At 37.9% G+C, this 27,998-nt stretch overlaps 2 protein-coding genes across 3 annotated transcripts; one reads left to right on the forward strand and one right to left on the reverse strand.

Annotated features, from left to right (window-relative positions):
* On the reverse strand, window positions 1–11,406 carry BDH1 (3-hydroxybutyrate dehydrogenase 1). 2 transcript variants are annotated; one of them, XM_072408192.1, is made up of 7 exons: window positions 11,300–11,406; window positions 9,290–9,398; window positions 6,141–6,210; window positions 5,949–6,056; window positions 4,373–4,514; window positions 3,868–4,020; window positions 1–1,140 (listed from the first exon to the last, which is right to left on the reverse strand). In XM_072408192.1, the coding sequence occupies exons 2-7, from the start codon at window positions 9,361–9,363 to the stop codon at window positions 671–673; spliced, it is 1,017 nt and encodes a 338-aa protein (XP_072264293.1). In that variant the 5' UTR covers window positions 9,364–9,398; window positions 11,300–11,406; the 3' UTR covers window positions 1–670. The 2 variants fall into 2 exon arrangements, with proteins under 2 accessions (XP_072264293.1, XP_072264294.1); XM_072408193.1 differs by having other exon boundaries at window positions 11,284–11,316.
* On the forward strand, window positions 11,405–27,998 carry LOC140328524 (D-beta-hydroxybutyrate dehydrogenase, mitochondrial-like). Its single transcript, XM_072408191.1, has 5 exons — window positions 11,405–11,679; window positions 13,939–14,049; window positions 17,909–18,050; window positions 20,177–20,329; window positions 27,419–27,998. Exons 1-5 carry the CDS (start codon window positions 11,464–11,466, stop codon window positions 27,886–27,888), a joined length of 1,092 nt encoding a protein of 363 aa, XP_072264292.1. The 5' UTR covers window positions 11,405–11,463; the 3' UTR covers window positions 27,889–27,998.

The raw sequence follows: 27,998 nt of genomic DNA on the forward strand, positions 1-27,998 counted from the left end.
TTTGTTATCTGCTTACAAATAATTTTTTATTACTACATTTAGCCATGTTATAGGAAAACTTACAATATATTACTGATGCACATGTTTAAACATATATATAAAATTATATAAAATGCATTGCTAATGTGGCAAGGTTTGTAGAAACAATGTGCAACCAGGTATTGCGTTTGTAAAGCAGCTGTGAAAATCCCAGAAGTAAAAAATAAAGGTAACAGATTGTGTTCCCTGAGGAATATTGCAGAAAAGACAGCACAACTCAGCGGACATTTCATCAGCGGTAATGCATCCAAGACTGAGGTAGGTGTTAAGGTAGCAGGTGCAAAAATGGTAATAATGTAGTGTTTTCCATTTCTTTTAATGTCAAATAAGATTTTTAGTTGGAAAAAGTAAGCTAAAGCTGTTCACTGTCTGTTATCTAAACTTAGTCATCGATATAGCCCTTTATAATGAAAACAATACCATTTAAATGTCTTAGGAACAGAAGGTCCCGGTCTTATCTACATATTTTAAGCTACGTACAGACACAGTTGGAAGTCTTCCCATAACCAAAGGCACAGGACATAGAGGCAGCACATTCTGACTGTTGGCAACAATGTGAAGCGAGGTAGTAAATACAGCGGATAAAACCAAGTTATTTGATTTGAAATTACTTAAACCTGCAAATCATATGCTAATGAATATAAATCTTATCAGAAATAGCGCCAGGCATGTGTGTCATGATCTGCATCCTTAGCCACCAATAGTAATCCATAGGGTGATAGCGAGTATAAGGAGTAGTAGCAGTTAGAGCATGGGAGACAGAATTGATCACAGGTGATGTATCTGTAGAGCCGCTATTACAATATGTGTGCATTCTGGCAATTTTCTCATCAAAGTATTTTCTCCCATAGTCATTCTTCACAATTTCAGGTAATTCATTCCACATCTTATCAGCAATAGCTTTGATTCTTTCTGGACTGTAGAGGCTTGTGGCTGCAATGAAATTTCCAGGTTCAACCACACTGACCTTTACTCCCATTGGGTGCATTTCGTAGCGCAGGCAATCAGAAAAGGCTTCAACCCCAAATTTGGTGATACAATAGGGGGAACGAGCTGGATTAGCCATGCGTCCCAACATGCTGCTAATATTCACCACACGGCCTGAAGGAAGACATACCAAGATAAGATATACATACATACATACATGGCCATAATTTAGTTATTATAAGTAAACACTTGGTCATTATAATTATACAGTAGTTTACCTGCACTAATATGTGTCTTATCTATGCAATAGTGAGATATATTAACACCTAAACTATGAGAATGTCAGTAAACAATGTGTATATTTCTGAATACATTGCATAAAAAAGACAATTCTCAAGAGAGACCTTTTCTCAAGTCTGTTTTGCAACCTGTTTTAAAATGATGTATTCTGATATACAATGTCTATTTTACACATTACACATGGTTGAGACACACAAAAAAAAAAACTGATCTGGATCTTCTGGATTGTTTACATTGCCATTAGGCCGTCACATGAACTCCTTCTGGAGTTGATATGACTGCCGAATGATGTGAATACTTATTATTGGCTGTCCAACTGCTGGGAGTTGTTTAGCATCCAGAAGATGTTTCAACATAAAGATAGTTACATAGTAGATTAGGTTGAAAAAAAGACATAAATCCATCAAGTTCAACCACTAGGGAAATAAACATATCCCAGATAAAAAATTCTATAAGACATAGTTGGCCCAGAGGAAGGCAAAAAAAACCCTGGTACATTTGCTTCAACAGGGGAAAAAAAGGATGGCAATCGGATGTTTTCTGGATCAACAGTCACTGGTATTTTTTACTTTAAAGCCTTAATACCCAGTTATATTCTGTGCTTCTAGAAAAACATCCAGATTTTTCTTAAAGCAATCTATAGTAGTTGCTGAAACTACTTCTTGAGGCAGATGATTCCACATTTTCACACACCTTACAGTGAAGAATCCCTTCCTTATCCGGAGCTTAAACTTCCTTTCCTCCAGACGCAAAGAGTGCTCTCTTTTTCTTTGTAATGATCTCAATGTGAATAATGGGGAAGAGAGTTTTCTATATGGACCGTTTATATATTTATACAGGGTGATCATATCCCCCCTTAAATGTCTCTTCTCAAGGGAGAATAGATCCATCTCTGCAGTCTATTCCTCTTTTAATACAAGAACATAGTTTGCTAGCTTTAGATATTGAAGCTTGGCATTGCATGCTGTTATTAGGTCTATGATCTACCAGAACCCTCAGATCCTTTTCAATTTCTGACCCCCCCCCAAATGTATTACCCCTAGACAGTATGAAGCATGCATGTTGTTAGCTCCTAAGTGCATAATTTTACATTTATCTATATTAAATGTCATTTGCCACTTGGCTGCCCAATAAAACAGTACACCCAGGTCTGTTTGTAGATTATAGACATCCTGTATGGACTTAATTCCATTACATAGTTTGGTGTCATCTGCAAACACAGAGATGTTACTTTTCCTGGGGTACACCACTAATAACCTTGAACCATTCAGAGTATTAATCATTAATTACAACTCTCTGGATGTGATCTTTAGGCCATTTCTCTATCCATTTACAGATTGACTTTGCTAAACTTATTGACCCTAACTTGCATATTAACCCTCTGTGGGGTACAGTGTCAAATGCTTTAGCAAAGTCCAAGTACACTATATCAACTGTTATTGCACTGTCTACCGGTTTACTTACTTCCTAATAAAAAGAGAGTAAATTTGTTTGACAACTTCTGTCCTTCTTGAGCCATGCTGACTATCACCTTTATTATTATTTTCTAGCAGAAACTCCTCTATGTGGTTCTTTATCAAACTCTGTAGGAACTTTCCAACTATGGACGTTAAACTAACCGGTCTGAAGTTACCTGGTAATGACTTTGCTTCCTTTTTGAAAATAGGAACCACATTGGCCTTACGCCAGTCCATTGTACCTTGCCAGTGACTAAAGAGTCTCTAAAAATTTGAAATAATGGCTTTGCAATAACGGAGCTCAGCTCTTTGAGGACTCGTGGATGTAATGCATCAGGTCCTGGTGCTTTGTCAACCTTAATTTTTCCCAGCTGTTTCTCAATCATATCAATTCTGAGCCATTGTGACTCATTTAAGGCAGTGACATTGCTATTATGAATTTGGACTTAAGCTGATTGGCCTGATTTATTAAAGCTCTCCAAGCCTGGAGGGATACACTTTCTTCAGTGAAGACTCAAAACATATGCTAGCAAAATACTTTGAAGAAATCTATTTCAGGTTTGCTGGATCACCCAGCTTCACTAATGAAAGTGTATCCTCTCCACATAACCAGCATACTAACTAAGGAACAAAAGGCATGCTGTGGGAGTAAATGTGAGTGGGGTCAATAATAATATTACTAATACGAAGAGGAAATGGTTATTTTCTGAAGCAACTGGAAGAATCAACATGTATGTTGTAAGTTTTGGCTTTCTTTGCACTTTAGGACAAAAAGCGGCTCACAAGATGTTAACCTACTTTATTGTCCATCTTTTTTTAAATGTGTGGACTGAATCCCAGGCATAAATTTTAATGCCTAGATATAATACATATACCATATTTAGTAAAGAAGTGGCACAAGAAAAGTAAACCCTCCGATCACTCCGCTTTCTCCTGCTGTTTGCTCCTTCCTTGTCGGCACGTTTCCCCTTCCATACGCTAGATTAGATCCTAGCAGTGCCCCTCCCTCACCCAACATGACTGTCGGGGGATTGCAGTTACACTGGGTTCTTTTAGAAATAACTAAGAATGATGTGGTAATTATTATACAGCTGGATTCATTTTCAGATTTGCCTGGCATACAGCTTTAAGGTCTTATAGTTACCTTTAGCCCTGCGGATGAGAGGGAGACAGGCTTTGGTAACCCTAACTGTGCCCCAAAGATTCACTTCAGCTACTTCTTTATAGGTGTCCATACTGGTGAACTCCACTTCTCCAAATGTTGATATTCCAGCGTTGTTAACAACACCCCATAAACCTATGCAAAATCAAAAATAATGTTACTTTCAGATTCACTGTATTTGAGGGCATCAACTTCAAAAGACAACAATTAATAAAATCCTTAATGTTATAAAAATGGTGTTTAAAAATAAAAACTAAAAGCTACATTGTTTTAAAGGTAAAAAGTGCTACATGACTGGCTCTTCAGTAGGGGCCTAATATACAATATCTAATAAAGAATATTTGTATGCTGTGAGCTAGAAGAAAATGATTTTTAATGTAAACACATTGCTAGTTGTATAAAGATTTAGTCATGTCTATATCGTGTAAATAAAATACTGGTGCTTAATATTTAAAACAATTAACACAACCACATACAAAATATTTACCTTTGTCTGGGTCAACCAAGTTTTCTTTAATAATCTCCAAAGCACGGTCTATCTCTTCCTGATTTACCACGTTCAACTGAACAGTCTTCATTCTATCGCTTTTCATATCGTCGAGTTCCTTTACACCAGCATCTCCCTTGTTCTGCAAGTTGTAAAGAAGTTTTTTTTTTTTTTTTTCTTTTCAACAGCCTGTAAATACTGATGGAGGAACACACAAACAAACTATAAAACAGGCCTTCAGTTGACACAGTAATCTGTTGTCTTGGCTCCAATTCACACAAATCAGAAAGGTATACCCTGATGAGTTTATTTTTTGCTGCATGTATTGATTTTCTTTCACTTCCTGTTCTTGAGATGCAACAGAAGGTAAAAGGCAATTTTTACAAAGTAAGGGTGGGTCCCTACTAGTCTATGGGCTCTCTGCTTTCAGGTTTTATGTAATTTTCAGTCCTAAAATTTGCATTTTAACATGCAGTACAGTTTTATTGCTCAAATGCAGTTTTTACATGTTGGAAAACTTAACACTAAAAGGTGGTGTCTGAAAGGGTCTGAGACACTCCATTTTGTTACCCGAGACACTCCATTTTGTTTTCCATTCTAGTTCTAGTTTTTGAGATAGATGTATTCCTTGTTATTGTTCTGCCAAACAAGTGTCCTTGCTGACATCTGCTAAATTCGGATATTGCTGACAATTAAAGAATAACAAGATGTCTTGTACGTGTCTGAAACAATGTAGCAAAGCGGTATTGTATTAGAACAAAGATACTATTATCTCTCTACTGTGGTAAATGAGCACGCACAGTGATATTTGGTTATGTTATAAAACTAGATGTTTGTTACAATAAAGTTGAAGATTGCTTGATACCATACGAGTGTATGCGTCGTTGACCAATTCTTCCCAGGCACCTTTTCTGATGCACCGAGGGACACTGGGATGGTGAGAGATCACAGAGGAATAGAGCCAAGAAACCTGCAGATCCTTTCAGTGTCCTAGTGAAATGAGTATAAAATTCTGTCCTCTGTAGAAAGGTGAATTACTCCAGAAAGTGCACATACAGATACTTTACACCTTTCCTACCTAACTCAAAAAAAAGTTTTAAACAAAGGTAAAACAAGCATTTCTGCAGACACCTGCTCTGTTTGCAGTGTGTTGTGGTGCCAATTATTGCAGATGGAAGCTAATATAGTGTACAGATGATTTTCAGTTCCACCACAAAGCACATACTGTGCATTGTAGTGCACTGCATTGCAAAACCAAGGGTTAGGTACAATACATTTTTTTCAAATGTTGTAATCCAAGAAATTTGGAGCATGCCCCTTATGCATATGCTCACATTGAAGGCATATTCTGCATTACTATGCTACTGTTCATGTGCATTGCCATACCTAGCCCTAGGTGAGTTAGGGTTTAGGTAAGCGTTTTCAGCAAAGGTTAATACAAGCAAGTGGCCACACAGTAATGCATCACATGTCTTCAGTGTGGGGAGATGCTAAGGTGTAAACAAAATGTGTGCAAACAACTAGTGTTCCCTTTTTCATAAATATAAAAGTTTTTAAAGATATTTTAATCCCATACCTTGAGCAGGCAGCCAGCAAATATTGTGAATCCTTTATCATGTAGATTCTTAGCCAGTGAAAATCCAAATCCTGAGTCACATCCTGTGATAAGAACAGCTTTATTGCCCTGTACAATGTAAATAAATGTTCAGAAATACAGTATGAGTAAATAACATGTACACTAGTACAATAAGCAACAAATATTACATACCTGATCTGTTTGACTTGCATAAGTGCGACTTGCAACTAAGGAAGCAGCAGAAGACAGCCTCTGAAGAAGCCTAAACAGAATCATTTCATTAGATTATGGATTAGGGTTGCAGTATAATGTAACCATACATCCTATGTACTTCTGTTTTATTTGAAAAGAAAACTAGTAGCACAATACAGTAACCTGCATGTGAAGAGCTCGGGGCTAGGAAATTAGTCGGACACAGCAAAGGATAAAAGCACCCTGGGATGAAGCCAGCAAATAAATCTAACAACTCCAATAAACTAGAGATTTGTTAATCTAATGATATGCAAGAACTACTATTTTGTTTTTATTGTATTTTTTTGATGTATACAAAGATAAACTACACACGTGCACATGTGCAATAAATGTTGTTGGAAAGGATCTTTTACGATCCTTTCCAATGACAAAAGCCGATGCATGAATAAGTGCTGTACATACAGCGCGTTCTGCTCTATGGAGAGGGGAGGGGGAGAACGACCGACCGGCACCCAGTGGCACTCTCTCCCCTCCACTCTTATTACTATCATTCATCGTTCGTGGATCAGACAGGTTGGATCCATGAACGATGAACGACGAGCACTGTAGACACTCCAGATTCAAGCCCAATATCAGACCTGGGGTGAATATTGGATGATAATCATCTGATAAGTGTATGTAGCCATAATGGGGGATTCTCCAGATAGTCATAATTGCATACCATGGGGATAGAGCCTCTGCTCTTGGACAGCCTTAGTAGATTCACCCCCAAGATTTTCTTCCATTTAGATTAATTACTGGAGGTGTTTACCTGCTGGCTTCATGTGAGCCCAATGTGTTATCTTTTTGCGGTGTTCTTTTATCATAGTAATAACATAGTCCGTTATTTCTGGTCTAATTAATAAAACAGGCCTGGTCGGGTATAGATCAGGAAGAGGTATTATGCATTCTATGGCCAGCTTTCAATGCAAAGGATTACAACAGCAAAACAAAGAACAGGAAGAAATTGTGTCCTGTTAAATATGACTGCCCGTCACACTCTTGCTTGTGCTTTCAGTCTTTTATTGGGTTTGTAAATGTGTACAAATGCCCAACTGAATCCAAAATGGTAAATCTCTAAAACAATCATGTTGACTATTGTAATTCTTTTTAAAATAAAAATTAAAAAAAATTCAAAATCAGTTGTATAGCTGTGCTTGTGTGTAGCTGTGTAATAACTCTTTACGGTATTTGGCCTTGCTGACAAAAAGAAAAGCGCAGGAGGTAAAAATCAGTTGAACCAATCTCAACATTTCACATGATCAATAAGGTATTGCAAATAACTTTAGATACATGTCACTCCATGTCAGTATGACTTGCATTTTTTACGAAATGTGACCTATGGCTATTCTTTTTTCATCATGTGTACAGCTTTAATTTCCTTTGTCAGCTTTGTGCAGCCTTTTAAAAAATTAATTCTGTCCAACTAGAAAAGTATATAATTTACTTGATACAATGGAAGTGAGAGGCCACCTATAACCATAGAATGTTCATACAAGTGTAGCAGTATCTTGTTTCTACAGTCATCCACACAGAGTGAGGAATTGTCTTGTTTACATTAGTTGGGACTTTTTCTAAAAATGCAAAGAAACTAAAAATCTGTAATTTATTACATAAATGTTTGGGTTAATTAACAAATTACAGATTTTAGTTTTTATTGACTTTTTAGAAAGTGCCCCAACTTTTTGGTAAATGTGGTTTGTAATTAAACGTCAAAATAAGTATTATTGGCCTGGTTATCTATTATCAGTTTCTTGGCTGGTTAAGTATTGAAAGATGCCAGGTAAACTGAACTTTGATTCATACATTTTGTTTTTTTATAGACAACAAGCAGCACTCAAAAGGAATGTCAGATTGGCCTTTTTGAAGCACTGCCATTTTCCTAATAAAAATGCTGGATATTTTCCCCTTGCACAGATCTAACTAACAGCTTAAATAGGTTTTCTATGGGGAATGCAATTTTGAGCCACCAACAGGGAGAGGATTAAAAGGGATAACTTGTTTCTGTGACTGTATCCCTCACATTATAAAGATTTTATCTGTTGTGTGTCTGGGAGTGAAGGAACATTTTCCCTATGCTATACAGATGGCCTACTCATCCCAAAAAAATACTCCAATAAATATGAATTGTTACAGATATGTAAATTTAGACTTTTTGTCAAAATTTAACAGCCAAGTCCTTATCTCTAAGTCATCCTCCTGTTCTCTGAGATAGGCAGACAGCAGTCACACAATTGTCACACAGTCGGCTCTACCATGGGGAGCAAGTGAAATGCTCCATTATTCATGGAAAAATCTGGTATTCTCAGAAGCTGCAATCCAATTAAATCGTGAATAATATGTTTTTGCAGTCCTTTCACAATTGTACCATGTTTGGCCGGCATTGGAGCTACACAAACAAATCTACTGCTAATGAGCAACTGAACCACTTGTTAGCAATGAGATTTACAGCACTGGAAATGTCAGTTACTGCAAACTGTTATATTATTATTACTGTATTATTATTATCAATAAACAGTATTTATATAGCGCCCACATATTTTGCAGTGCTGTGCAATAAAAGAGGGTTGCAAATGACAGATACAAACAGTGATACAGGAGGAGGAGAGGACCTCGCTCCGAAGAGCTAACAATCTAAGGTCACTGTGATGTGAATTTGTTGCAAATTAGAACAACCTGCAACAATTTTTTTTTGTTACCAAATCTAAACCGCCCCTTGTAAGACCACATGTATGATTTTAGTCTTATGCTGACTCACAATCTCAAATATACAAAATTATATTTTGTATATTTCGCATTTTGAAAGCTAAGCGTTACATAAAGTGAATACCAAGATGTTCAACTATTTATATGAGTACCAATGCAGAGCCATATAAAGGGTTATTGTGAAGGTAATGACATTGGTAATCTGCAGAAAGGTTGGTGCGATCAGAGCACACATACATGTTCAGTGATATATGAATGTAATGTTTATTTTGTAAATGTTAAACATTATAATATCATTATAAATATAAAGTCCTGATCTAGCACAATGTAAAGACAAGCTGCTGTCTAGAAGTATAAGCAGCCCTTGCAATGATTCAGAAATATCCTTTCCATAAGCAGCATACCTCACATGACTGGCATGATCCTTCAGTTGCAATGTCCTTGCTGGGAAATATGAGCAGGTCCTGGCAGCCAGCATTGTTCTTCTATGTCACTTCCAATTCACCTTGACTTCTACAAAAGAATAAAACCCGCCTCAACTTTATTTAATCTGCAAACAGTTTCTGATTTCTTTTTCAGATATTATGCTGTCAGAAATTCAATTCAATATTCTTTTTATACTTCCTGGCAATCTGGGCTGCATATTTCTTAAACTGGTTTTAGGAAGCTGAATCTCACAACAGCTCCAGCCTTGAGTATATGGGATGCGTGCATCTGCGATCAATTTGGGATGCTTTTCATGTGAATTTCCATTGTGAGAAGACAGTAGTATAAAGCCATCGAAGCTATTTAAAGTCTGCCTAAACTGATTACAGCTAAATTAATTTAGGGTATTTGGTCTTAAAGTTTGTTTTCTATACAAAGTGTGTATGAATATATATATATATATATATATATATATAATCCTGTCTCACACCTCCATGCTGCAAAGGAACTATGTTTTGCAGCAGTCGGCAGAAAGACTGTGTGGAAGCAGCAGTCTTTCTGCCGAGATCTGACACACACATACTGCCGAGTCCCAAATCTCTCCTCCAATCAGCAGCATGAGCTTTGCTGATTGGCGATTTAGCCTATTAAATATTAGAATTATAGGTTTGTGTGGTCAGACCAATGCAGAGAGACAACTGATTACACACAGAGAGTAAAGGTCCTTCTCTGCAGCATGCTGACCAAGGCCAGGCTTTTTCACCAGCTGTGCCTGCCGGAGTAGAAACACTTTCTATACAGTTTATTATTAGGCACCAGGAATGTATTTCGAGTTAAGATGAATTGGTTTTAACAGTATTCTATACATTGCACAAGGACAATTCCAGATTCACCTGCAGTTTTGAGATCTTTTATCTGAAACTATATGACCTGATGATCAGAAACCATTTCCACTGACAATGATCCATCAAACAAAGCAAATATCACCTTTCATGATGTATACATCCAGCTCAATGGTTTCCCGGTACTAACTACCCCCAGGACATATCTAAACTTTGTGCAGGGTAAAAAGCCAGCAATAAAATTGTGAGTTTACAGCCTGCTGATGGCGGTGATCTCTCACCTGGGTAAACATGTCTTTTCACACAGAGTATGAAGGAACGCCCAGATAAATAGAATCGGAGTGGTGTCATTTCTCCTGGATTATAAAGGGCATAATGGGCCTGATTTATTAAAGCTGACGATAGACTATCATGGGGGAATCTAGGTGATCCAGCAAACCTGGAATGGATCTAGTCCAGGATTAAACACATTTGCCATGTAAAAGCACATCCTTTTTAAGAAATGTTACATGTTTGCTGGATCACCCAGGTTCCCCCATGATAGCTTATTGAACAATAATAAATCAGGCCCACTGCTTAATGTGGAAGAGGTTATATGCAGAGAAGAGTATGATGTGTGGTATCCAAAGGACCTAAAGACCGGGGAGGGTGGTTGTTGAGCTCACATATGCAAGGACTGTTTTAAGTGGAATTGGCCCCAGCCAAATGCAGCTCCTCTATCCCTGCCACTCTGTCATCTGGGGCCCTTAAGAAAGTGAGGGCCCCGCATGACCTACCCTGCTCATATCTTACACTGGGGCCCAGGTGTGATAACTTTTACCACAATTACCAATGCATGTGAAATGGCCAACCAAGCATTCATAGCAGCCAATCAAAATCCGCGTTCTATTTTTAATCTCGGATTAAATGAATGATACATGATATGTGATTGGTTCCTATGGGCATCATATAAACCCGCACAATGTGCACCTATCATGGCATGTTGCCATAGTGATCCCAGCCTCCTAATTATTAATAATGAATGAATGAGCAGGGTGCCGCCACGTAGGAAGCCGTGCACGTGTCTGGCAGGGTTCACACAGCGGGGCCTCCTATAGTAATTACATTGCATAACATTATACAATACTGACACAGGGGAGGACAAACCTGGCCGCCGCGCTCCTCAGCTTGAACCTGCCCTTGGCTGTGCCCGGTAGCGGGTGACAGTTTTGGAGGGGTGTCCTTCTCTCGGAAGTGATATGCAGAGTCCCGGCTCCTCCCCCTCTGTATATCAGCGCTGGCAGCTGCAGGTCTATGGGAAGAGAGGGGACATGGCGGGTGTTCTGGCTAGTCGTAGCACCGTCCTGCTGGTCCTCCTCTCCTTTGGCCTGACCCTGGCTCTGGGCTTTGCACTCCCGGAGATCCTCAAGCTGCTCTTTAGGGTTTTGGGCTTTCCGAATGATAATGCGTCACATGCCATTGTCCTGCTGTACTTTGTATTTGTGCTGTTTGTGGCCATGCCATCCATACCCAGGGGCACATTACCAGTGAGTACAAGCATCTTACCCATTTACTGTTCATTGCAGCATCTATAGGACCATTAGCAATGTTTCTGATTTCTTGGTGGCATCATCAGTGCCCAGATCATTGGCACATTGCAGCATCTATAGGCATTGTTGTGGTTGTATTTTATTGGTGTATCTGGGGGTGTTCTGCAGTCACCCCAAGCATATATCCTGGATGTAAGAATGTCACCTGACCCCTGGCATTCCTATACATCACAGTACACTTACACTGTATTATTATCATTATTATTATTATTATTGTTGTGTGTTATTCTGACTGCATATGGGCTGCTGGAAGCAAATTATCTCTCCTAAAAAAAAGTTGCACATGTCATTCTGTTCAACCAAAACATCTCTTTGTTGCTTCAATTTTATTTATTTTTTTATTGATTTATCACCTTAAACAGATTTGTTTGCAGCTTCAGAAAGATAAAATCAGCCACCATCACAACATTTTTTTCTATTGGTTTTATTATATATAAATTATCCTATGGCTTGATTATCAATCCAGGGCTGGGGCATCAATCATCAAACAGGTTAGTAAGAGAGCTGATGCTGATCTATTATTCAGACTCTGCCATCATCGTCTCCTTCTCTTTGTAATGAACAATATCGTGAACAGACAGAAGAGATCTCTAATAGAGAAGTGACAGGGGATTACTTCCTGGCACAGAATGAAGTTAGCTCTTCCTTGCTACTTATAGCAGAACACGATCCACCAATTTAATGGTTTCCCAAAGAACAAGCTCAAACTAGGAAATCAATATATCCTAGTAAATATAAAAACCAAAACACTCATGTGCAAAATGGTTAGCTGTAGGTGAGACTTCGTATTACTAGTTATTCACAATCCTGTCTAAAAATCCTAATAAATCTTGCCTTTTAACTAGGAAGGGCTCTGTGACTTTGGGAAAACCCAGTTTAAAGTTTGTCTATGGTGTATGGTACGTTAGCATGATCAGGAAGTTGTTCATATAATAAAGAATGAGAAGTACCTTCTATTACAGTAAATCGCACTTGAACACCCCACTACTTTAATCACAAAATATTTTAGGTAATATATATATATATATATATATATATACTTTTTTTCTTTTGCAGGCAACAGTTTTTATTTCTTTCCCAAACTGTTTTCCTTTTTCTTTATTAATAGTTAGAGTAAGGGCAAAAAGCTAAGCTGCAGGTATGAAAACTGTATTAACCCTTTACATTGGTGGTCAGTGGAAGAAAGGTTCCTTATGAGTGAAGGTTAGTAAAAAGAATGCCCTGTCTTAGGGTGGGTTGTGGAAAGCATGCCTTTTTTTATTTTTTTTTTTTACAGAGAGCTACATTGCACAAAAAACAAATTCAGTGGTTACTTACCAGAGAATTTAGTGGAGAGCCCTTACTGATCCATGTCAATGGCTCTGCCTTTGCATTTTAGCTACAGTTATAATTGCACAAACATCTCTCAGGATATATCTCATGTCACACTTCTCACACTGCAGAAAGGTTTTGGATCCTTGTTGCTTAAGTGTTTCTCTGGACTTGCAGGGATATAATGAATATTATGCTCGTTATCTATAGCCTTTGTTGCAGTATCAGGGATGCTCCAACTCATTACGCCCTTTCATTTACTGATAGTGGATTTGTGGCTTGTGAGCTTGCCCCTATGGCTGAAGTGTCTTTTCTTCTTTTCTCACATTTGGGCATTTTTTGCCACCCTTCTCCCTCCATATTGTGGCAGGGGAGATGACCATGCTCCAAATACCATAAGTTGCCAACATAATGGCAGATGTCTATTCTGGTTCCTCCTCTGCATCTGAGTTTGCCAAGCAGAATGTATATGGGTGGGGAGTAATAATCAAAGCTGAGGGAGTGCTTTGGGCAGCAAGTGTTATGTTAAAGTGGGCTTCTCTCCAGTCTCTGTCATCAGGGTGGAGAATAAAATCCCTTTCCCTGCATTTGCTGAGCAAGACACTCATTTCAATTGTTATTCCCTCTATAACTTTGCATTGTCCCTTGGTACATGTTCAATGAATTCTTAGAGTATACTCATATTGAATTTTTTCATTTTTAATAATTATATGTCCTCAGCTTTTTAATATTGTCTTATTAAAAGGTTTTATTATCCCACAAGCCCCAGCTCCAATTGCCCACTCTATCCCACTATTCTGTGAGCTTACTGATATTAAGGGGAAAAAAATAACTTAATTGTGTAAGCTTTAGTTTGTCATGTGTTCACCTTTTGATTTCATCTAGGTGGAAGGAAAGGCAGTGCTAATCACAGGCTGCGACAAAGGGTTTGGATTTGCCTTGGCAAAACACCTTCACAAACTGGGATTTAAAGTGTTTGCTGGATGTTTATTAAAGGTTAGTACCACAGGCATGGTTGATGATCATTATTTTATACAGCATTTAGTGAGCAACCTTACTATAAGTCAAGGTATAAGGGTGATAAGAGAATCATGGAGTCTGTCATTGCTGGCCTCTAGTGAGAACATTCGTTTCCTGGCATTTATGCCAATGTTTTGCCTTCCTTGTTTCTTTATTAGCCCAAGGCTGCATACACACGTGCGATAATTGTCGTTGGAAAGGATATTTCACAATCCTTTCCAACGTTGAACGACTGCACGATGCATGACGGAGTGCTGTACTTACATCACCGTTCTGCTCTATGGAGAGGGCAGGGGGAGAACAACGGAACCGCACTCTGCTGCGCTTTCTCCCCCTTCAATTCCAATAAGATCGTTCGTTGTCCATCGCCCGTGGATCCTCCAGGACAGGCATTCGGATGATGGGCGCTGTACACATGCCAAATTCTCGTCCGATTTCGGCCCTGAGCCATTGGACGTGTGTACCTAGCCTTAGACTCTTGACTCACAATATAGATTTCTGACACTGCCTGGAACTCACAACATTCCAAAAGGAGATCAGCCATGGAACCCCTATTGTTTGTTTTTTAAATAGAATTTAGAAACAATGCTCACATAAACACAATGCTTAAAGATATCACTTTCTAAAGCTGCACTTGCATATGAGTTTTACAAGTACATTGGGTGTTCCTTTAACCTTTTGCACTTCTGGACAGCCTTTCCTTCCTGCTCCTGTCCCAAAGGGTGCCTGCCTGTTGGTTGTGAAGTATTTAGCATTCTGTGAGTGATGGCTGGAAACAGGCTAAGTTTTCTTTGTCTATGTGAGATGTTATAACTCACCTTTGCAACAGTTTATGTGCAGGCACTCTCCCATATGCAGCTTAGAACATTGGAAGCTTCAAAGACAGCAATAAGCAAGAGATGCTTGGAACCCTATCTATCAGAAGGTGAAGGAAATTACAATTACAAATACATCAGGCACTTGCAGGCTCCTGTATATGTTGAATAAAAAAGCATGACTGCAATACATGCACATTTTACAATATTTTTCCCTTTAAACATGATTCACGTACAGCAAAATAATGGTTTATGTGCTAGAAACATAGTGTGCTCCATCAGTCTTTGAAACCTAGAACATCTGCCCTGTCTCATTTTATTTATAATGCATTATCTTTATCACATACCTCCTCACCATACTTCATAACCCCTCCATCTGCATAGAGAGCACACACTCACAAGTTTTCTGGCTAAATTAGCAGGTAGTTTTTTTAAGGAAGGTGCAAGCCAGTGTCTTACAGTTACAGTTTGCAGAACTGAGCATCCTGTTTTGGATATGAATAACCTTACATAGACATTGTTGGTCAACAAGATGTCTCTAGTTTTAAATTCACCAGAAGCCTTATAGGTGCATTGGTTAATTTTCTCCTGAGATTCTTAAGCCACACTTCACTAGCTAGATTGTCCTGTCCACTGAATTCTGATATCTAATAAACCATTTATAGCCAGCTGGTGGCCAGTAATGCTCATGGCCTGTCCTCCAAGTGCCCCTAAAATATTTCTTGCATCATGATTTTTCTCTCTTCCCTTCAATTCCCAGTTTCTGTGAGGGTGAAGAGTAAAACAATGTGATACCCCGAAATTCAGTTCTTGGCACTGTTGTTGCTACCATTTTGTAACAGGTAATATTGATACTTGAATGCTAACCCAATGATGGTACCTATTTCTACTTATGGCCTACTACTCACTAAGCATACAGCTGAGCATTTTAGGTAATATGCTTGGCATTGCCCATTTAATATTTTGCCAAACAAGGTTATGAATGCAATTCTCATCCTTGCAATGAGTCACAGGCTAGAATTTACCAAAACTTCCTAACCAGAACAGGTCTGTTTGTAGAAAATATTACCTTAGTTGCATTACTCCATATTTTAACATATGGATAATTTGTAAAAGGAACTATAGAGCTTTCTATTGTTTGTATGCATGTGACACCAATTAAACTAATCTTCTTATCTTGCTACTGATAGAGCCTTGGACTCTCTGCTTTAATGACTGTTCACTATATAACACGAGGCCTAGACTTCGAAAGAATAAAACTCCTAGTCTAAATTTTTAATGATCAGTCCTTGGTAAAGTAAACCATCCCTAGTTTTACTAGGCACTTGTTGGTGGCTTATCTTACTATGTAGTATCCTTGCATGCCACCCCATTCCACACTGCCCATTGGTTTATAATTTTAGTGCTTTTATGTGTGGAAAAACACAGGACCTATGCAGTTGCCATTTGCCATATCTGAAGACTGTCAAGTGAGACATGTGCCCGACATTGTGCGAAATCCTCATTTTGAAAGAAACAGTTTTACAGGATCTTTGCAGAGAAGGAAACGGCAATAATACGTTAAGGTACCTGAGGAAGCCTAGCACAGAGTAGCTGGTGTTCGGTTTTCATTAAGCCTCAAATCAGTTTTGATTTTAGATATGCACTGTCACTAAAGGGCAGCCTAGCTTGATCAAGACAAAACCCAGAAGGATATGGTGGTCATCACACAATTAAAGCAAATCTACTTTTATTTTATCATTTACCTTTAAAATTATATGAGCCCTCTTTTGTTGTCCCATAATTTCTGAGTAGGTTAAGAGACTAGAATTCCATATAATATCAACTTCACGAAAGCAGTAGACTTTTGATCAGTCTAAGCAGAAAACTGCCAGAGCAGTGAAAATAAAAATGAGGCTTTGTAAGTATGCTGGCCTGTTAATCAGTAGCAGCTTTGTACATATCTAATAATAAAGAGGATTTTTAGCACAAGGGGTCATATTCTAACAAACACATAAATCACGTTATTCAAAAGAGCTGCATTAAGCTCTGATTTTTTTTTTTCTGTACATTCACAGAGTGAATTTAACTGCAAGTTTATAAGAATAACAGCTGTTCCTCACAGAAATCCAGCAAACTTTTAACCTATAAAGTGCACTTCTTTAAAAGTGACTACTTTATATTGGCTCACTAATATTTGCAGGTAAAATGTTCATTCACAAGTGCAATTTTGTAAAAAGCTTACTACTTGCTATAGTTGTCTGTCAAATATTGTGGTCAGGTATTTGTATTTTAAGGGGTTTATGGAGTATGAATAGTGACGTTTACTTTATACTTCAATTGCATTTTACAAATCACTTACTAAAAAAAGGATACAGAATAGAAGCTGTTGCATTCCATTAAGTGTTTTCTGTTAAAAAATAGACTGGTCACAAGCTTTTTAACAGGTCATGTGAATGGGCTCTTTTCCAAATAATTATTATTTTTTATTGTATTTGTTATTCTATACTACTTGTAAAGCCAACTGCCTCTAGCAGCAGGTTTTTGAACCTTGAAGACTAATTTAGCCTAATGCACAATCCCCTCTTCTGTCTTTCAAACATCCCTTCTAGCTGCATCTGGGTGCATCTTCCCAAGCAATGCAGTGGAAGGAACAGAAACCAGGAGAATACAGTTATAGTGGGTTGGAGGGGGAGTATGTACACCGATCACACGCGCATTGGGGGTGTGCCTATGACACCCATTATTCAACCCTGAATAGCAAGGCCAGTTAGAGAAGTTAGGGGGTGATAATCGTGTCGGAAGGAAGGTAAGTACTGCAGCAAAAGCTGTTTATTTGTTTTTAAACATTAAGAAATAATCACAAAGAATAACGTGTGAAGCCAGTATTTTTATTTCCATCTACAGAACTACTGTAGTTTAGATAGATGTTTCAGTTACACTTGTTCATGGTCATTATCTTGCTATGTTTGTCAGCTCTATTTTATTGTAATTAATGTACATTACATTGGTAAGTGCACATTTTTCTCCAATACTTTTAGGATAGGAATGGAGAAGGAGCTCAGGAATTGGAAACATTACAGTGTGAACGCTTGAAAGTCATTCAGCTGAATGTCTGCAGTGATGAGGAAGTTTCCCGTGCTGTGGAATTTGTGAAGAAGAACCTTGAGGACACAGAGAAAGGTGGACAATGCATCCATAAACCTGCCATGTGCACAACTTTAATCTAAATATCAGTATGTTTAAAAGGAACTTATTTTTTGCTTTTTCATATTTATAGGCTAACAGATCATTTCATTATGCCCATACTAAATATTCTTTTGCCATTCTGAAGATAGCAGATTGTCTTTGTAGAATACTATACAGTCTTCACTTTTCTTGTTTTTGTCTATTTGTTAGCCTATAAAAACACAAAGCACACTTTCATTAAGGTTCCCAAATAAAAGCCTGTTTTATAGGGCTATAGTCAGTTTAGCCATTTTAGTATGCCCTGGTTAAGTTAGGCCTGGCCATCTATACATGCATGAGCTCTAGTCATAGAGTGGTTGAAAAAATACCCACATTTGGCAGTTATAAATTACATAAAAAGGTGCATATAACTGAAGAGAGAACCATGCTGCTTGTGGTAGCCATTGGGATTCCGGTTAGAAGGTTGGTAAAGATCTTGCAGGGAATAAAAGGTATCATAAAAGATATGCCAAATTCCTGTATGTCCAAACCATTTGGAGTTTATATTGTAAATATGGGATTTTTAAGGCATTGTAAATTTACAATTCAGTTATCTTAGACATTTCTCTCATACAGACATTTTTAAGATGTTCATTGACTCAGGATTATATTTGTCTTTAAGAAAGAATTTTCAATGTTCTCTTTGACTAACATTAAAAAACAGTAGGCCAGTAAAGCAGTCCGGGTTGTAACCCAAGATAAAAAAAAGAGAAAAAAGATAATGGTAGTTAAGATAATAAAACTAATGTAAAAAGTAAATGGAAACTAAAAGCAATAAATGTTATCATAGTATTACATAGAAGGTTTATTGCTGTATTAGTGCACTTGCATATACAGTTAAATGCGAATTTTTTTTAATATAAATTTTTTTTTTTTTTATAAGGGGCTGGTAGGTGGGCACAGTACTACTTAAATACCATAAAGTTCCTTACAAATAACTGTGCCATACATTGCTCATAGTGTATACTTGTGAACTTGTTACATGCTTACCTATAACTCTACATTATTTTTTTCACAACAGTCTCTTGTTACTGCAATTTAATAGCTTTAGTAATTCCAGCCTGCTTTGGTAACATCTTTACTAGCTCATGGACTCAGGGTTTTATCTCATGGCCCCTAGAAAACATTTAGGGTAGTGGAGAGGCTTCAACTCACAATACATATACAGATCTGAAGAGCTATTTAAACAGTAATCATAAATAAAATTAAATCTCATGCAAAGGATAATCACATGAGACAGCAGCTAAAAACAATGGTGAAAATGCCCACAGCCACAAAATAAAGATAGAGAAAAAAAGAAAAACAAAAGACAGAAGGTTATAGAAAAAGCATGGGGCTATAAAAAAAAAAAACAGGGCAGGCATAGCGCATACACACCACCAAGTTAAGATGAATATTGAAGCCAAATACCAGGCTAACTTCCAAATACTACAGTATAAAGGTGATGGAAGAAAGGTATCAGGGCAGATGGGATAGACACATGATGGCAGACTACTGCTGGAGCCTTCAACGTGATTGTCCTGATCATCAGGATAAAAAGAAATCATACAAATGAAGTTTTTAATGACTCAATATAAAATGTATTGACATAATATATTGACACAAGTATTTCAAAAATGTATTTTTTATACGTAGGCATATCTAGTTTAATTTTGCTTCATTTTAATGTTTCATTAGTTTTCTATGAGGTTATTATTGAGGTCATCATTTCAAAAACTAGAGCCAGCCTATCAAAACCAATACCATATTTGGAATCTGTGCGTCAAACATGACCTAAAATGACTTTATTCTGTTTAGCAAGACAATGTTTGTTGACCAGTGTTATTAAATACAGTTGTTTTTCGTGCCAAAAAACCCTACTGTCTTTCGGTATTGTCTTTAATGCTGGTTTGGGGTTGGCAGCACCCTCCTATTGGGGAATTTTTACTATTTTTGAACACTTCTCCACTGTTATACTTGATCACATTCTTACTGTTACTAGATTTGTTAACTTTACCTCTGGATGAATGCATTGATAGCTCTAGGTTTTATTGCATCTTTTTTATGCACTTACCAGATTTGTTGTTTCCTTTGTTTTGCAGGTTTATGGGGCTTGGTTAATAACGCTGGCATTGCTACATTTGGAGAAGTGGAGTTTACTAGCCTTGACACATATATGGAAACTGCAGATGTAAATTTGTGGGGAACTGTTAGAGTGACAAAGGCTTTTTTGCCTTTAATACGTCGCAGTAAAGGTAAATCATTGAGATTTTTTTTCCCCCTTTTACATTTACAGTGGTAAGAGGATAAATGGAAGTATTTCACGATAATCCAGTCACACATGTTTTCAGTGGAATAATGAACATTAGATGTTCAGTTGGATATTAAGACATTTGTTTGTATTACAAAAGAATCTTTTAAAAATGCCAGTACAGAGATTGATTCTTACATCTATCAAACCTCCATGTAATGCAACCCACAATACATATTATAACAGGTTAATTCTGCACACAAAGGTAATGAATGACAAATTATACAAACTATACCACCTTAGACATAATGTAATTTAATTTTACTCTTTCGAATAAAGCATAATTTTATAGTTATGTCCATAACCTTTAACATGTCATTCATTCAGAACACCAAAATTTGCTGCATACCACTTTGTGACTAGGCTTACAGATAGCATTTCAGAAGTACACCTTGTGTGGCTGTAAATGGTCTTTTACAACAAAGTCACCAGAATAGGGCCAGGGTCATGCTTTGCATGCCAACTCCTAAAGTGCAACCGCACTATAGAAGCTGTGCCTTTTAGATAAAAGTCCTTCTGCATGTCAGATACTTCAAGTAGAACTGTGTGCAACAGTAAAATCACCAAATTCATTTGAGATGTCTAGATAGAAAAGTCCAGTTCAATGGTACCTTGTATCCCACACTTAAATGTTTCTTCTTCCTAATATTAAACATTATTTACAAAGCACCAACATATTACACAACCCTGTACGTTAGAGGTTGCAAACAATAGATAAATACAATAAAGCGGAGAAGCAGAGCACCCTTCCCTACAATACTTATATTCTTCAGCCATGTGGTTGTAGGCACAGGGGTTTCCAGGCACACTGATTTACCCCATGTACTGCTGTAAATGTTTAAGGTATTGCTTAACCACCCGACCGGTAAACCGGACCTTGGTTCGGGTTTATCAATTTTGCAAAAATCGATAAACCCGAACTTTTCTCACTGTGTAAATCCCATCACTTACCTGGTCCCCGCTGCGATGATCCCTTCTGTCCAGCGTCGATCGCTAAAAAAAAATACTCACCTTCTCCCCGCAGCTCCTCCGGACACGTCTGTCCTCTTCTTTCTTCATCCGGCGCGTGCAGTGACGATCACCGGGATTTCCCGGTGACGTCGCTGCATGCGTCGGTGCGGGCGGGAGGCGGGGCGGGAAATTCAAAATCCTTTGCATTGAACTCAATGCAAAAAAGCTGTATTGAGTCCAATACAAAGAAATCCTTATATATATATATATATATTATATAAATTACATAACATACTGTAGAGGTACATTACATTATACACTATTTTTACTTTTTTTTAAAGATTTTTTTTTTATGTTTTATAAAAAAATTTTTATTAAATTTATAAAATTTTGGACATATTTCGGTGAGTTATGCGGTTATTCGGTGAATTATAAGTAAATATTGAGTAATTCGGTGAATTAGAGCCTACAATCTAAAATAAATTTCCATGCAAAAAATTTAACACTTTTTGCATGGAAGTTATGAAAGAATTAGAACACCCGGCCTTCGCGTACGCGACCCTCGGCGATTCCTGATGATGTCTGTGCGTGCGCCCGTCGATGGGGGTTGTAGCGGGAAATTCAAATATTTTGTATTGGATTCAAAACAAAGTCCTGTATCCAATCCAATACAAAATAATACAAAATATATTTATGTGGTTTTGTCTATAGGTATGTGACGTTGGACACTAGGGAGGTGTTTTAGAAAAATATATTACTATACAGTATACCGAATTATCGCATTTTCAGTATTTTTCATTTATTTATGTATTCTTGTTTAAGCTGATTTTTGTGTACTTTATTTAATTTTATTAAAAGTATTTTTTTTTTTTTTTTTTTTTACATGATTGTGTGTTTCAAACATTTTTTATATTCATGATATCTACTAGACCCTTGTTCGGACATATTTCTGTAAGTTTCAGGTCTAAAATTTAAAAAAAAAAAAAATTCGTGAAAAACAGTGTACCGCTTGGTACAGAAATCTAGACATCAGTGTAACGCCCAGGAGGTTAAGCATAATAAATAAATAATAAATAAAGCAACAACATAAAATAAGTAATGCACAAATTAAGAGTCAGTCATGTTAGGGAGGGGGGCGATATACAAGAGGTTATCAGTGATGGTTGCGTGTGTTACACCAGCCTTTCGCTATCTTTTTACTCTTTAGGAGCCCTTAAAATAAATTGCAGGTCTTATGAAACCCCTGCTAAAAGCAATTTATTGTTGGTCAGTGGAAAGATTTCTCTTTTTACAGTGGTATCAGTCATTCAGCTGGCTCTATCAAGTGCTGTTGGCTCCAGAATTATGAATAGCATTGGAGATCAATTGGCTACAGTTTGAGGAACACCTAGCAACCTCTAGAGAAACCCTGGTTGAGACTGGCAGTGTTAGACTGTCATTACTTATAGTAAAATGGTAACTCCTCCTCACCCACTCTCCTCCCTGTTGATGTTCCCCAAGGGTCAGTCCTTGGACGGTTCTCTTTTCTCTGTACACCTCCTCTCTCGGTAGTCTCATATCCTCCTTTGGCTTACCTCAGTCCTGGATAAGGTCTCATGCTGCCTGTCAGCCCTCTCATCATGGATGTCTGACCGATTCCTGAAACTCAACCTGGATAAAACAGAACTCATCATCATCCCCCCCTCAAATTCCAAATCTACCCCGACATATATCTGTTAACAACACTGTTATTCGGCCCTCCCCTCAGGCACATTGTCTTGGTGTCACCTTTGACTCGGCCCTCTCATTTACCCCCCATATTCAGAACATTTCCAGGTCCTGTCACTTTCACCTACGCAACATCTCCGAAATCCGCCCCTACCTGTCCTCTGAGACCACCAAACTCCTTGTACATGCTCTTATCATCTCTCGTCTGGACTACTGTAACCTCCTTCTCGCTGGTATTCCACTAACTCCACTCTCTCCTCTACAATCTATTATGAATGCTGCAGCCAGACTCATCCATCCTTCCCTCCGCTCCTCTTCCACTGCATCTCTTTGTAGTTCTCTCCATTGGCTTCCATTTCACCTTAGAATCAAATTTAAGCTCCTGTGCTTTGCCTTCAAATCCCTACACAGTTATTGTCCCACTTACATCTCTGACATGGTTAAAAAATCCTCCCCCTGCCGCTGTCTCCGCTCCTCCAATGACCTACTAATGACTTCCTCACTCATAACCTCATCACACGCAGGGATACAAGACTTCTCTAGAGCTGCCCCGACTCTCTGGAATGGTCTTCCTCGTCCTATTCGGCTTGCTCCTACTTTCTGCTCGTTTAAAAGAGCGCTCAAAACCCATTTTTTCAAACTTGCCTACCTGTCTTCTTCTGTTTTTTGAAACCACCACTACTTCCCACCACTACATATCTCCCATCCTATTGTGTGTGAAATTCCCCCACCTACTAGATTGTAAGCTCTTTGGGGCAGGGTTCTCTCCTCCTGTATCACGGTCGGTTTTAGTCTGTTATTTGCAATCCCTATTTAATGTACAGCGCTGCGTAATATGTTGGCGCTATATAAATCCTGTTTAATAATAATAATAATAAAAGGAAATCTTTTCTGAAGAAACAAATATTACTGACTAAAATTTGCCTGGCTGACATACTGACCTCATAAACGTTGAAGTATTTTCAGCAGTAGGTCATCCTTGGCAGATATAGGAAGTCATTCAGGGCAGGTGTACTGACTAGGTCAGGTTAATTAAAAAAAAAAGTGCTAAAATAGAGAAAATCCAATTTACACCCGTAACCTGCCCATTGGTTTTGAATATCTATTGCAGCAATCTGATATAAAAAAAAAAATTGCCACCAGGAATAAGGAATTAAAAGCTACCGGCAGATTTCTGCAATGGGTTTACAGCAGTAATAAGCACACACAATATTTGACATTGGTAGCCTGTCATGCAGAAGTAACATTTTGGTTTACTGACACTTTGAAAACTGTTGTAATAAACCATGACAGACTCGCTAACAACTGCGTCTTGTTAACCTCTATATTCGATTATCAGACTCGGAGGTCAGTCAATATAGTATTTATAATGCATGGACATGATCTTGCATTTCTTATGAGTAGCCTATGGGTTGCTTTTGAGTTTATGCAACTAATTTTGCATTTGTTATTATTAAAAGCTGTTCAGATAAAAATGCCCTTGGTCACAAGCAATCAGGTAAAGCCTATAGGATAACTGTACATTTAAAATACAGTTATTGCATTTCCTTTCTCCCCTGCATTAAAAAAAAATAAACACCATGAATACACAGAATTATTTTTACAGAGACCTTGATGTTTCCTGGTGACCACCGCTCCTTCCTTCCAGCAGCATGGGCACAGTAAAGCCATGTAGAAATAAAAGAATGGTTAGACTGGCCCATCTATCTGCTTTATATAAGTCTATAAGGCTTTACTGCTTACATTTTCCTGAGGAAGAGCCACAGCTGTTGGGAAAAGCTGATATCTCTGCAAATACAATTCTGTGGAGGGAAAGAGTTATTTTAGGTCAGGGAAGGGAGGAAAACTGAGCTGAGTTTGACAGTGCAGTTATCTTTTAAGAAATTTACCTCTTGCAAATAGAGTACAGTATTTGTATTTCCAAGATTTATTGAATGAGGTAGTTTTTTTTTTCTTTCTCTTTGTCTTGTCATGGCTTTTTTGTGAATTATTTGACACCAACATAATAATAATATGACAATTCATATCTTTAAAAGATCTGTTTCAAGCACCATACTGAGGCATTGTGAAAAATCAAACTGCTTTAGAGAAAAACCTCTTTGCTATACAACCAGTAACATTGGCAAGTGATTACATCATGAGCTGAATGAAAGGGTTGTATTTAGTCATCTCAGTTGGAAATAAAAGGATAGAAGGAGTAAGACATTTCATTATTAAGGCTATACTTTCGTCTAAAGCTGGCTACTAAAAATAATGTTTTGCCAAAATAAAGGAGCACTTGTGTCACAGCTTTGCAGGATTTAAAGAATAATAAATTCTGACAATTGTGTTTTAATTATGTGTTTGACACGGTGACTCCAGGCAAATTACGTCTGCACCACAGGTCACTTCATTTTTGAGCAAAATGTAGTTACCTACAGTGCACTTGGTGCCCTGAGTGTGTGTCCATATATACCGGTATGTGTGTTAACAAAACAACAATGAAAGTTGAACTTTTTTGGGAGTGTTTGGTGGCAATGTTTTCAGGAGGTCTTTATGCTCAGCGATTGCCAAAAAAAATAAAGCACCCATCTACCCCCTGTGCAGCGAGAGGGTGTTGTCTTGGTGGTGGGCACAGTAACAACTCCTAAAGTGAAGTCAGACTCTGGATCAGTCTTCTTAGAAATAGACTATAGGGCCCACCACATTCTCTCCAAGTGAAGGAGTTGGTGCTCATTTGGGCCAGTGGATTTTGAGACAAAACCTCTCCTCTGCCAAGGATTTCCTAATTTGTTTGATGACTAGTTCCACAAGGAGGCAAAGCTTATGATTTGGGTGTTTTGTTATGCTACAACATTTTGTACTATCCTTTTTAAGGAGGGATTTACTAAAATGTGTGCAAGATTAGGGTTACTAGTTTACCAGTGCATTCAATGTTGGGCCCACATTTGCTACTATTAACAATTTCTGTCTGGAGATATATATATATATATATATATATATATATATATATATATATATATAACACACATCCCCTGCACTTCTTGAACTTACATAACAGCATCACTTGATTGCAGTCTTGCCCCTTGGCCTAGCCATGGCTCCTCTGGTGTTCACCAAAACATGGAAGCTAATGTTTAATCAAGGGGAAACCAAACTGGGGGATAGCTGGGTAACATTTTGTTGGCAAAGTTGTTTGCATAGCTGAAGTTCAATCTGTCAATTATTAGACAGATTAGGAGGAGTTTAAATGGATCTTGAACCTTGGGAAATCTTGGAATACTGGGTCTCTAGACCATTCAGGGTTCATTTTATCTTTGGGTAGTCCTAGCTGTCTGTCATTGTTAAATGATCAAGTCTGCTCTGTTTGCTAGATGCACCTTTTGGAGAGACACGCTGTACAGGTACAGTCTGACAATTGCAAAGTGAAGGTTCGATTGTGTCTACCACTGTAAAAAGACCTGTTGTCTCAGGAGCCTATTTGTCACCTTTCTTCAGTCATTGACTAGTTCTGAAGTACAGGGGGTTATTGGATGCTGTCTTTCACACAATTCCTAGGACATATAAGGCCACTTTACATGGGAGACATGTTTTGCTTAGTGCGAGTGCTTGTCTTCTAGTTTTCCTTTTACCAAAAGATGAATCAGAGATTGACCATGGTGTATAATCAGATCAGGTGTCCTGCATTACCGCTGCTCATGTTGACCTTGATTCATAGAACTTAAACCTGGAGAGTATTCTAGAACTTGCATAGAATATTAGGGAGATGTGGCAACTGACATTGTCAGAGTAATATTTTTGGTGGCCAGTATATTACCACATAGGATGAATGATTTGGCTACATTGTTTTCAAACCCAGGTTTTAGTTCTTCATCAGGAAAAGTAGCTGTGTTTAAGACTTGGCTTGGAACACCAAGACCAGCTTTTGTAGAAACCAAACAAAGATATAGTACATTTGTGACTTTAGCCCAAGCCTGCCCACCCTAGATTTGTCACCTGGGCAAATTGATAAACAACGTTGGGGGACTGCTGGACAAGTATAATACATATAAATGAACATAACTAAACATTCAATATTAATAATGAACAGGAAAATACTTTACATTCCAACCGCTCTTGGTTTGAATGAAACATTAGGCGTTAAGACTTTCTTCTTATGTATTCACGTGTAGCCTATCATTGCAATATCTGGATATATCTGTACAGATTTTGATCATTCCTATTTTCTTTGTAATGGCTTAGCTGAAGTCATAATCTAATAGCACTATAACATGAAACAAAGTATCACAGGTGACAATAACCTCATGTTATGGGTACTTTTACTATACTGTCCAGTTTGTGCTAAACACCATCTGCACATATCCTTAATTTTTTTTTTTTTTTGTCTGTTTTTAAGGTCGGGTGGTATGTATGGCAAGCATGCTTGGAAGAATGGGCAGCCCATCCCGCTCAAGCTACTGCATTTCCAAATATGGAGTAGAGGCTTTTTCTGACTGTCTAAGACAAGAGATGTACAAGTGGGGTGTAAAGGTCATCACGATCGAACCTGGAAACTTTATAGCTGCCACTGGAATATTCACCAAAGATGGAGTAGAAAGACGAGGAGAAGAGATGTGGGAGCAAGCCTCAGAAACTATTCGTGTTGATTATGGAAGAGTTCATTTCTCTCATCAGGTTGCCAAAATGAAAGCTTTTATTAGCACTGGTGTAAGAGATATGACTGCAGTTCTGAATGCAATAACAGACGCATTGTGCTCTAAATACCCATACACGCGATACAATCCTACAGACACCTACTACTGGATAAAGCTGCAGCTTATGTCCCACCTTCCTGCTAGCATTGCAGACTGGATTTATATTCACTGAGAACAGAATGTTTGAAACCACTGATGAAACAAAATGTGCAAATTTAAATGTGCTTTGTTGAATACTATGTATGTCGTTTGCAGGAAGATCATTAAAAGACCTGGACCAAC

The sequence above is a fragment of the Pyxicephalus adspersus genome, chromosome 4, assembly GCF_032062135.1.
Source record: "Pyxicephalus adspersus chromosome 4, UCB_Pads_2.0, whole genome shotgun sequence".
NCBI lineage: Eukaryota > Metazoa > Chordata > Amphibia > Anura > Pyxicephalidae > Pyxicephalus > Pyxicephalus adspersus.

Coding starts and splice junctions, on each gene's coding strand:
- LOC140328524 (XM_072408191.1), top strand. CDS start 11,464: ATGGCGGGTGTTCTGGCTAGTCGTAGCACCGTCCTGCTGGTCCTCCTC. Junction 11,680..13,938: donor TACCCAGGGGCACATTACCA/GTGAGTACAAGC, acceptor GATTTCATCTAG/GTGGAAGGAAAGGCAGTGCT. Junction 20,330..27,418: donor TTTAATACGTCGCAGTAAAG/GTAAATCATTGA, acceptor TCTGTTTTTAAG/GTCGGGTGGTATGTATGGCA.
- BDH1 (XM_072408192.1), bottom strand. CDS start 9,363: ATGCTGGCTGCCAGGACCTGCTCATATTTCCCAGCAAGGACATTGCAA. Junction 4,515..5,948: donor TTGCTGGCTGCCTGCTCAAG/GTATGGGATTAA, acceptor TACAACTTGCAG/AACAAGGGAGATGCTGGTGT. Junction 4,021..4,372: donor CTTGGTTGACCCAGACAAAG/GTAAATATTTTG, acceptor GATTTTGCATAG/GTTTATGGGGTGTTGTTAAC.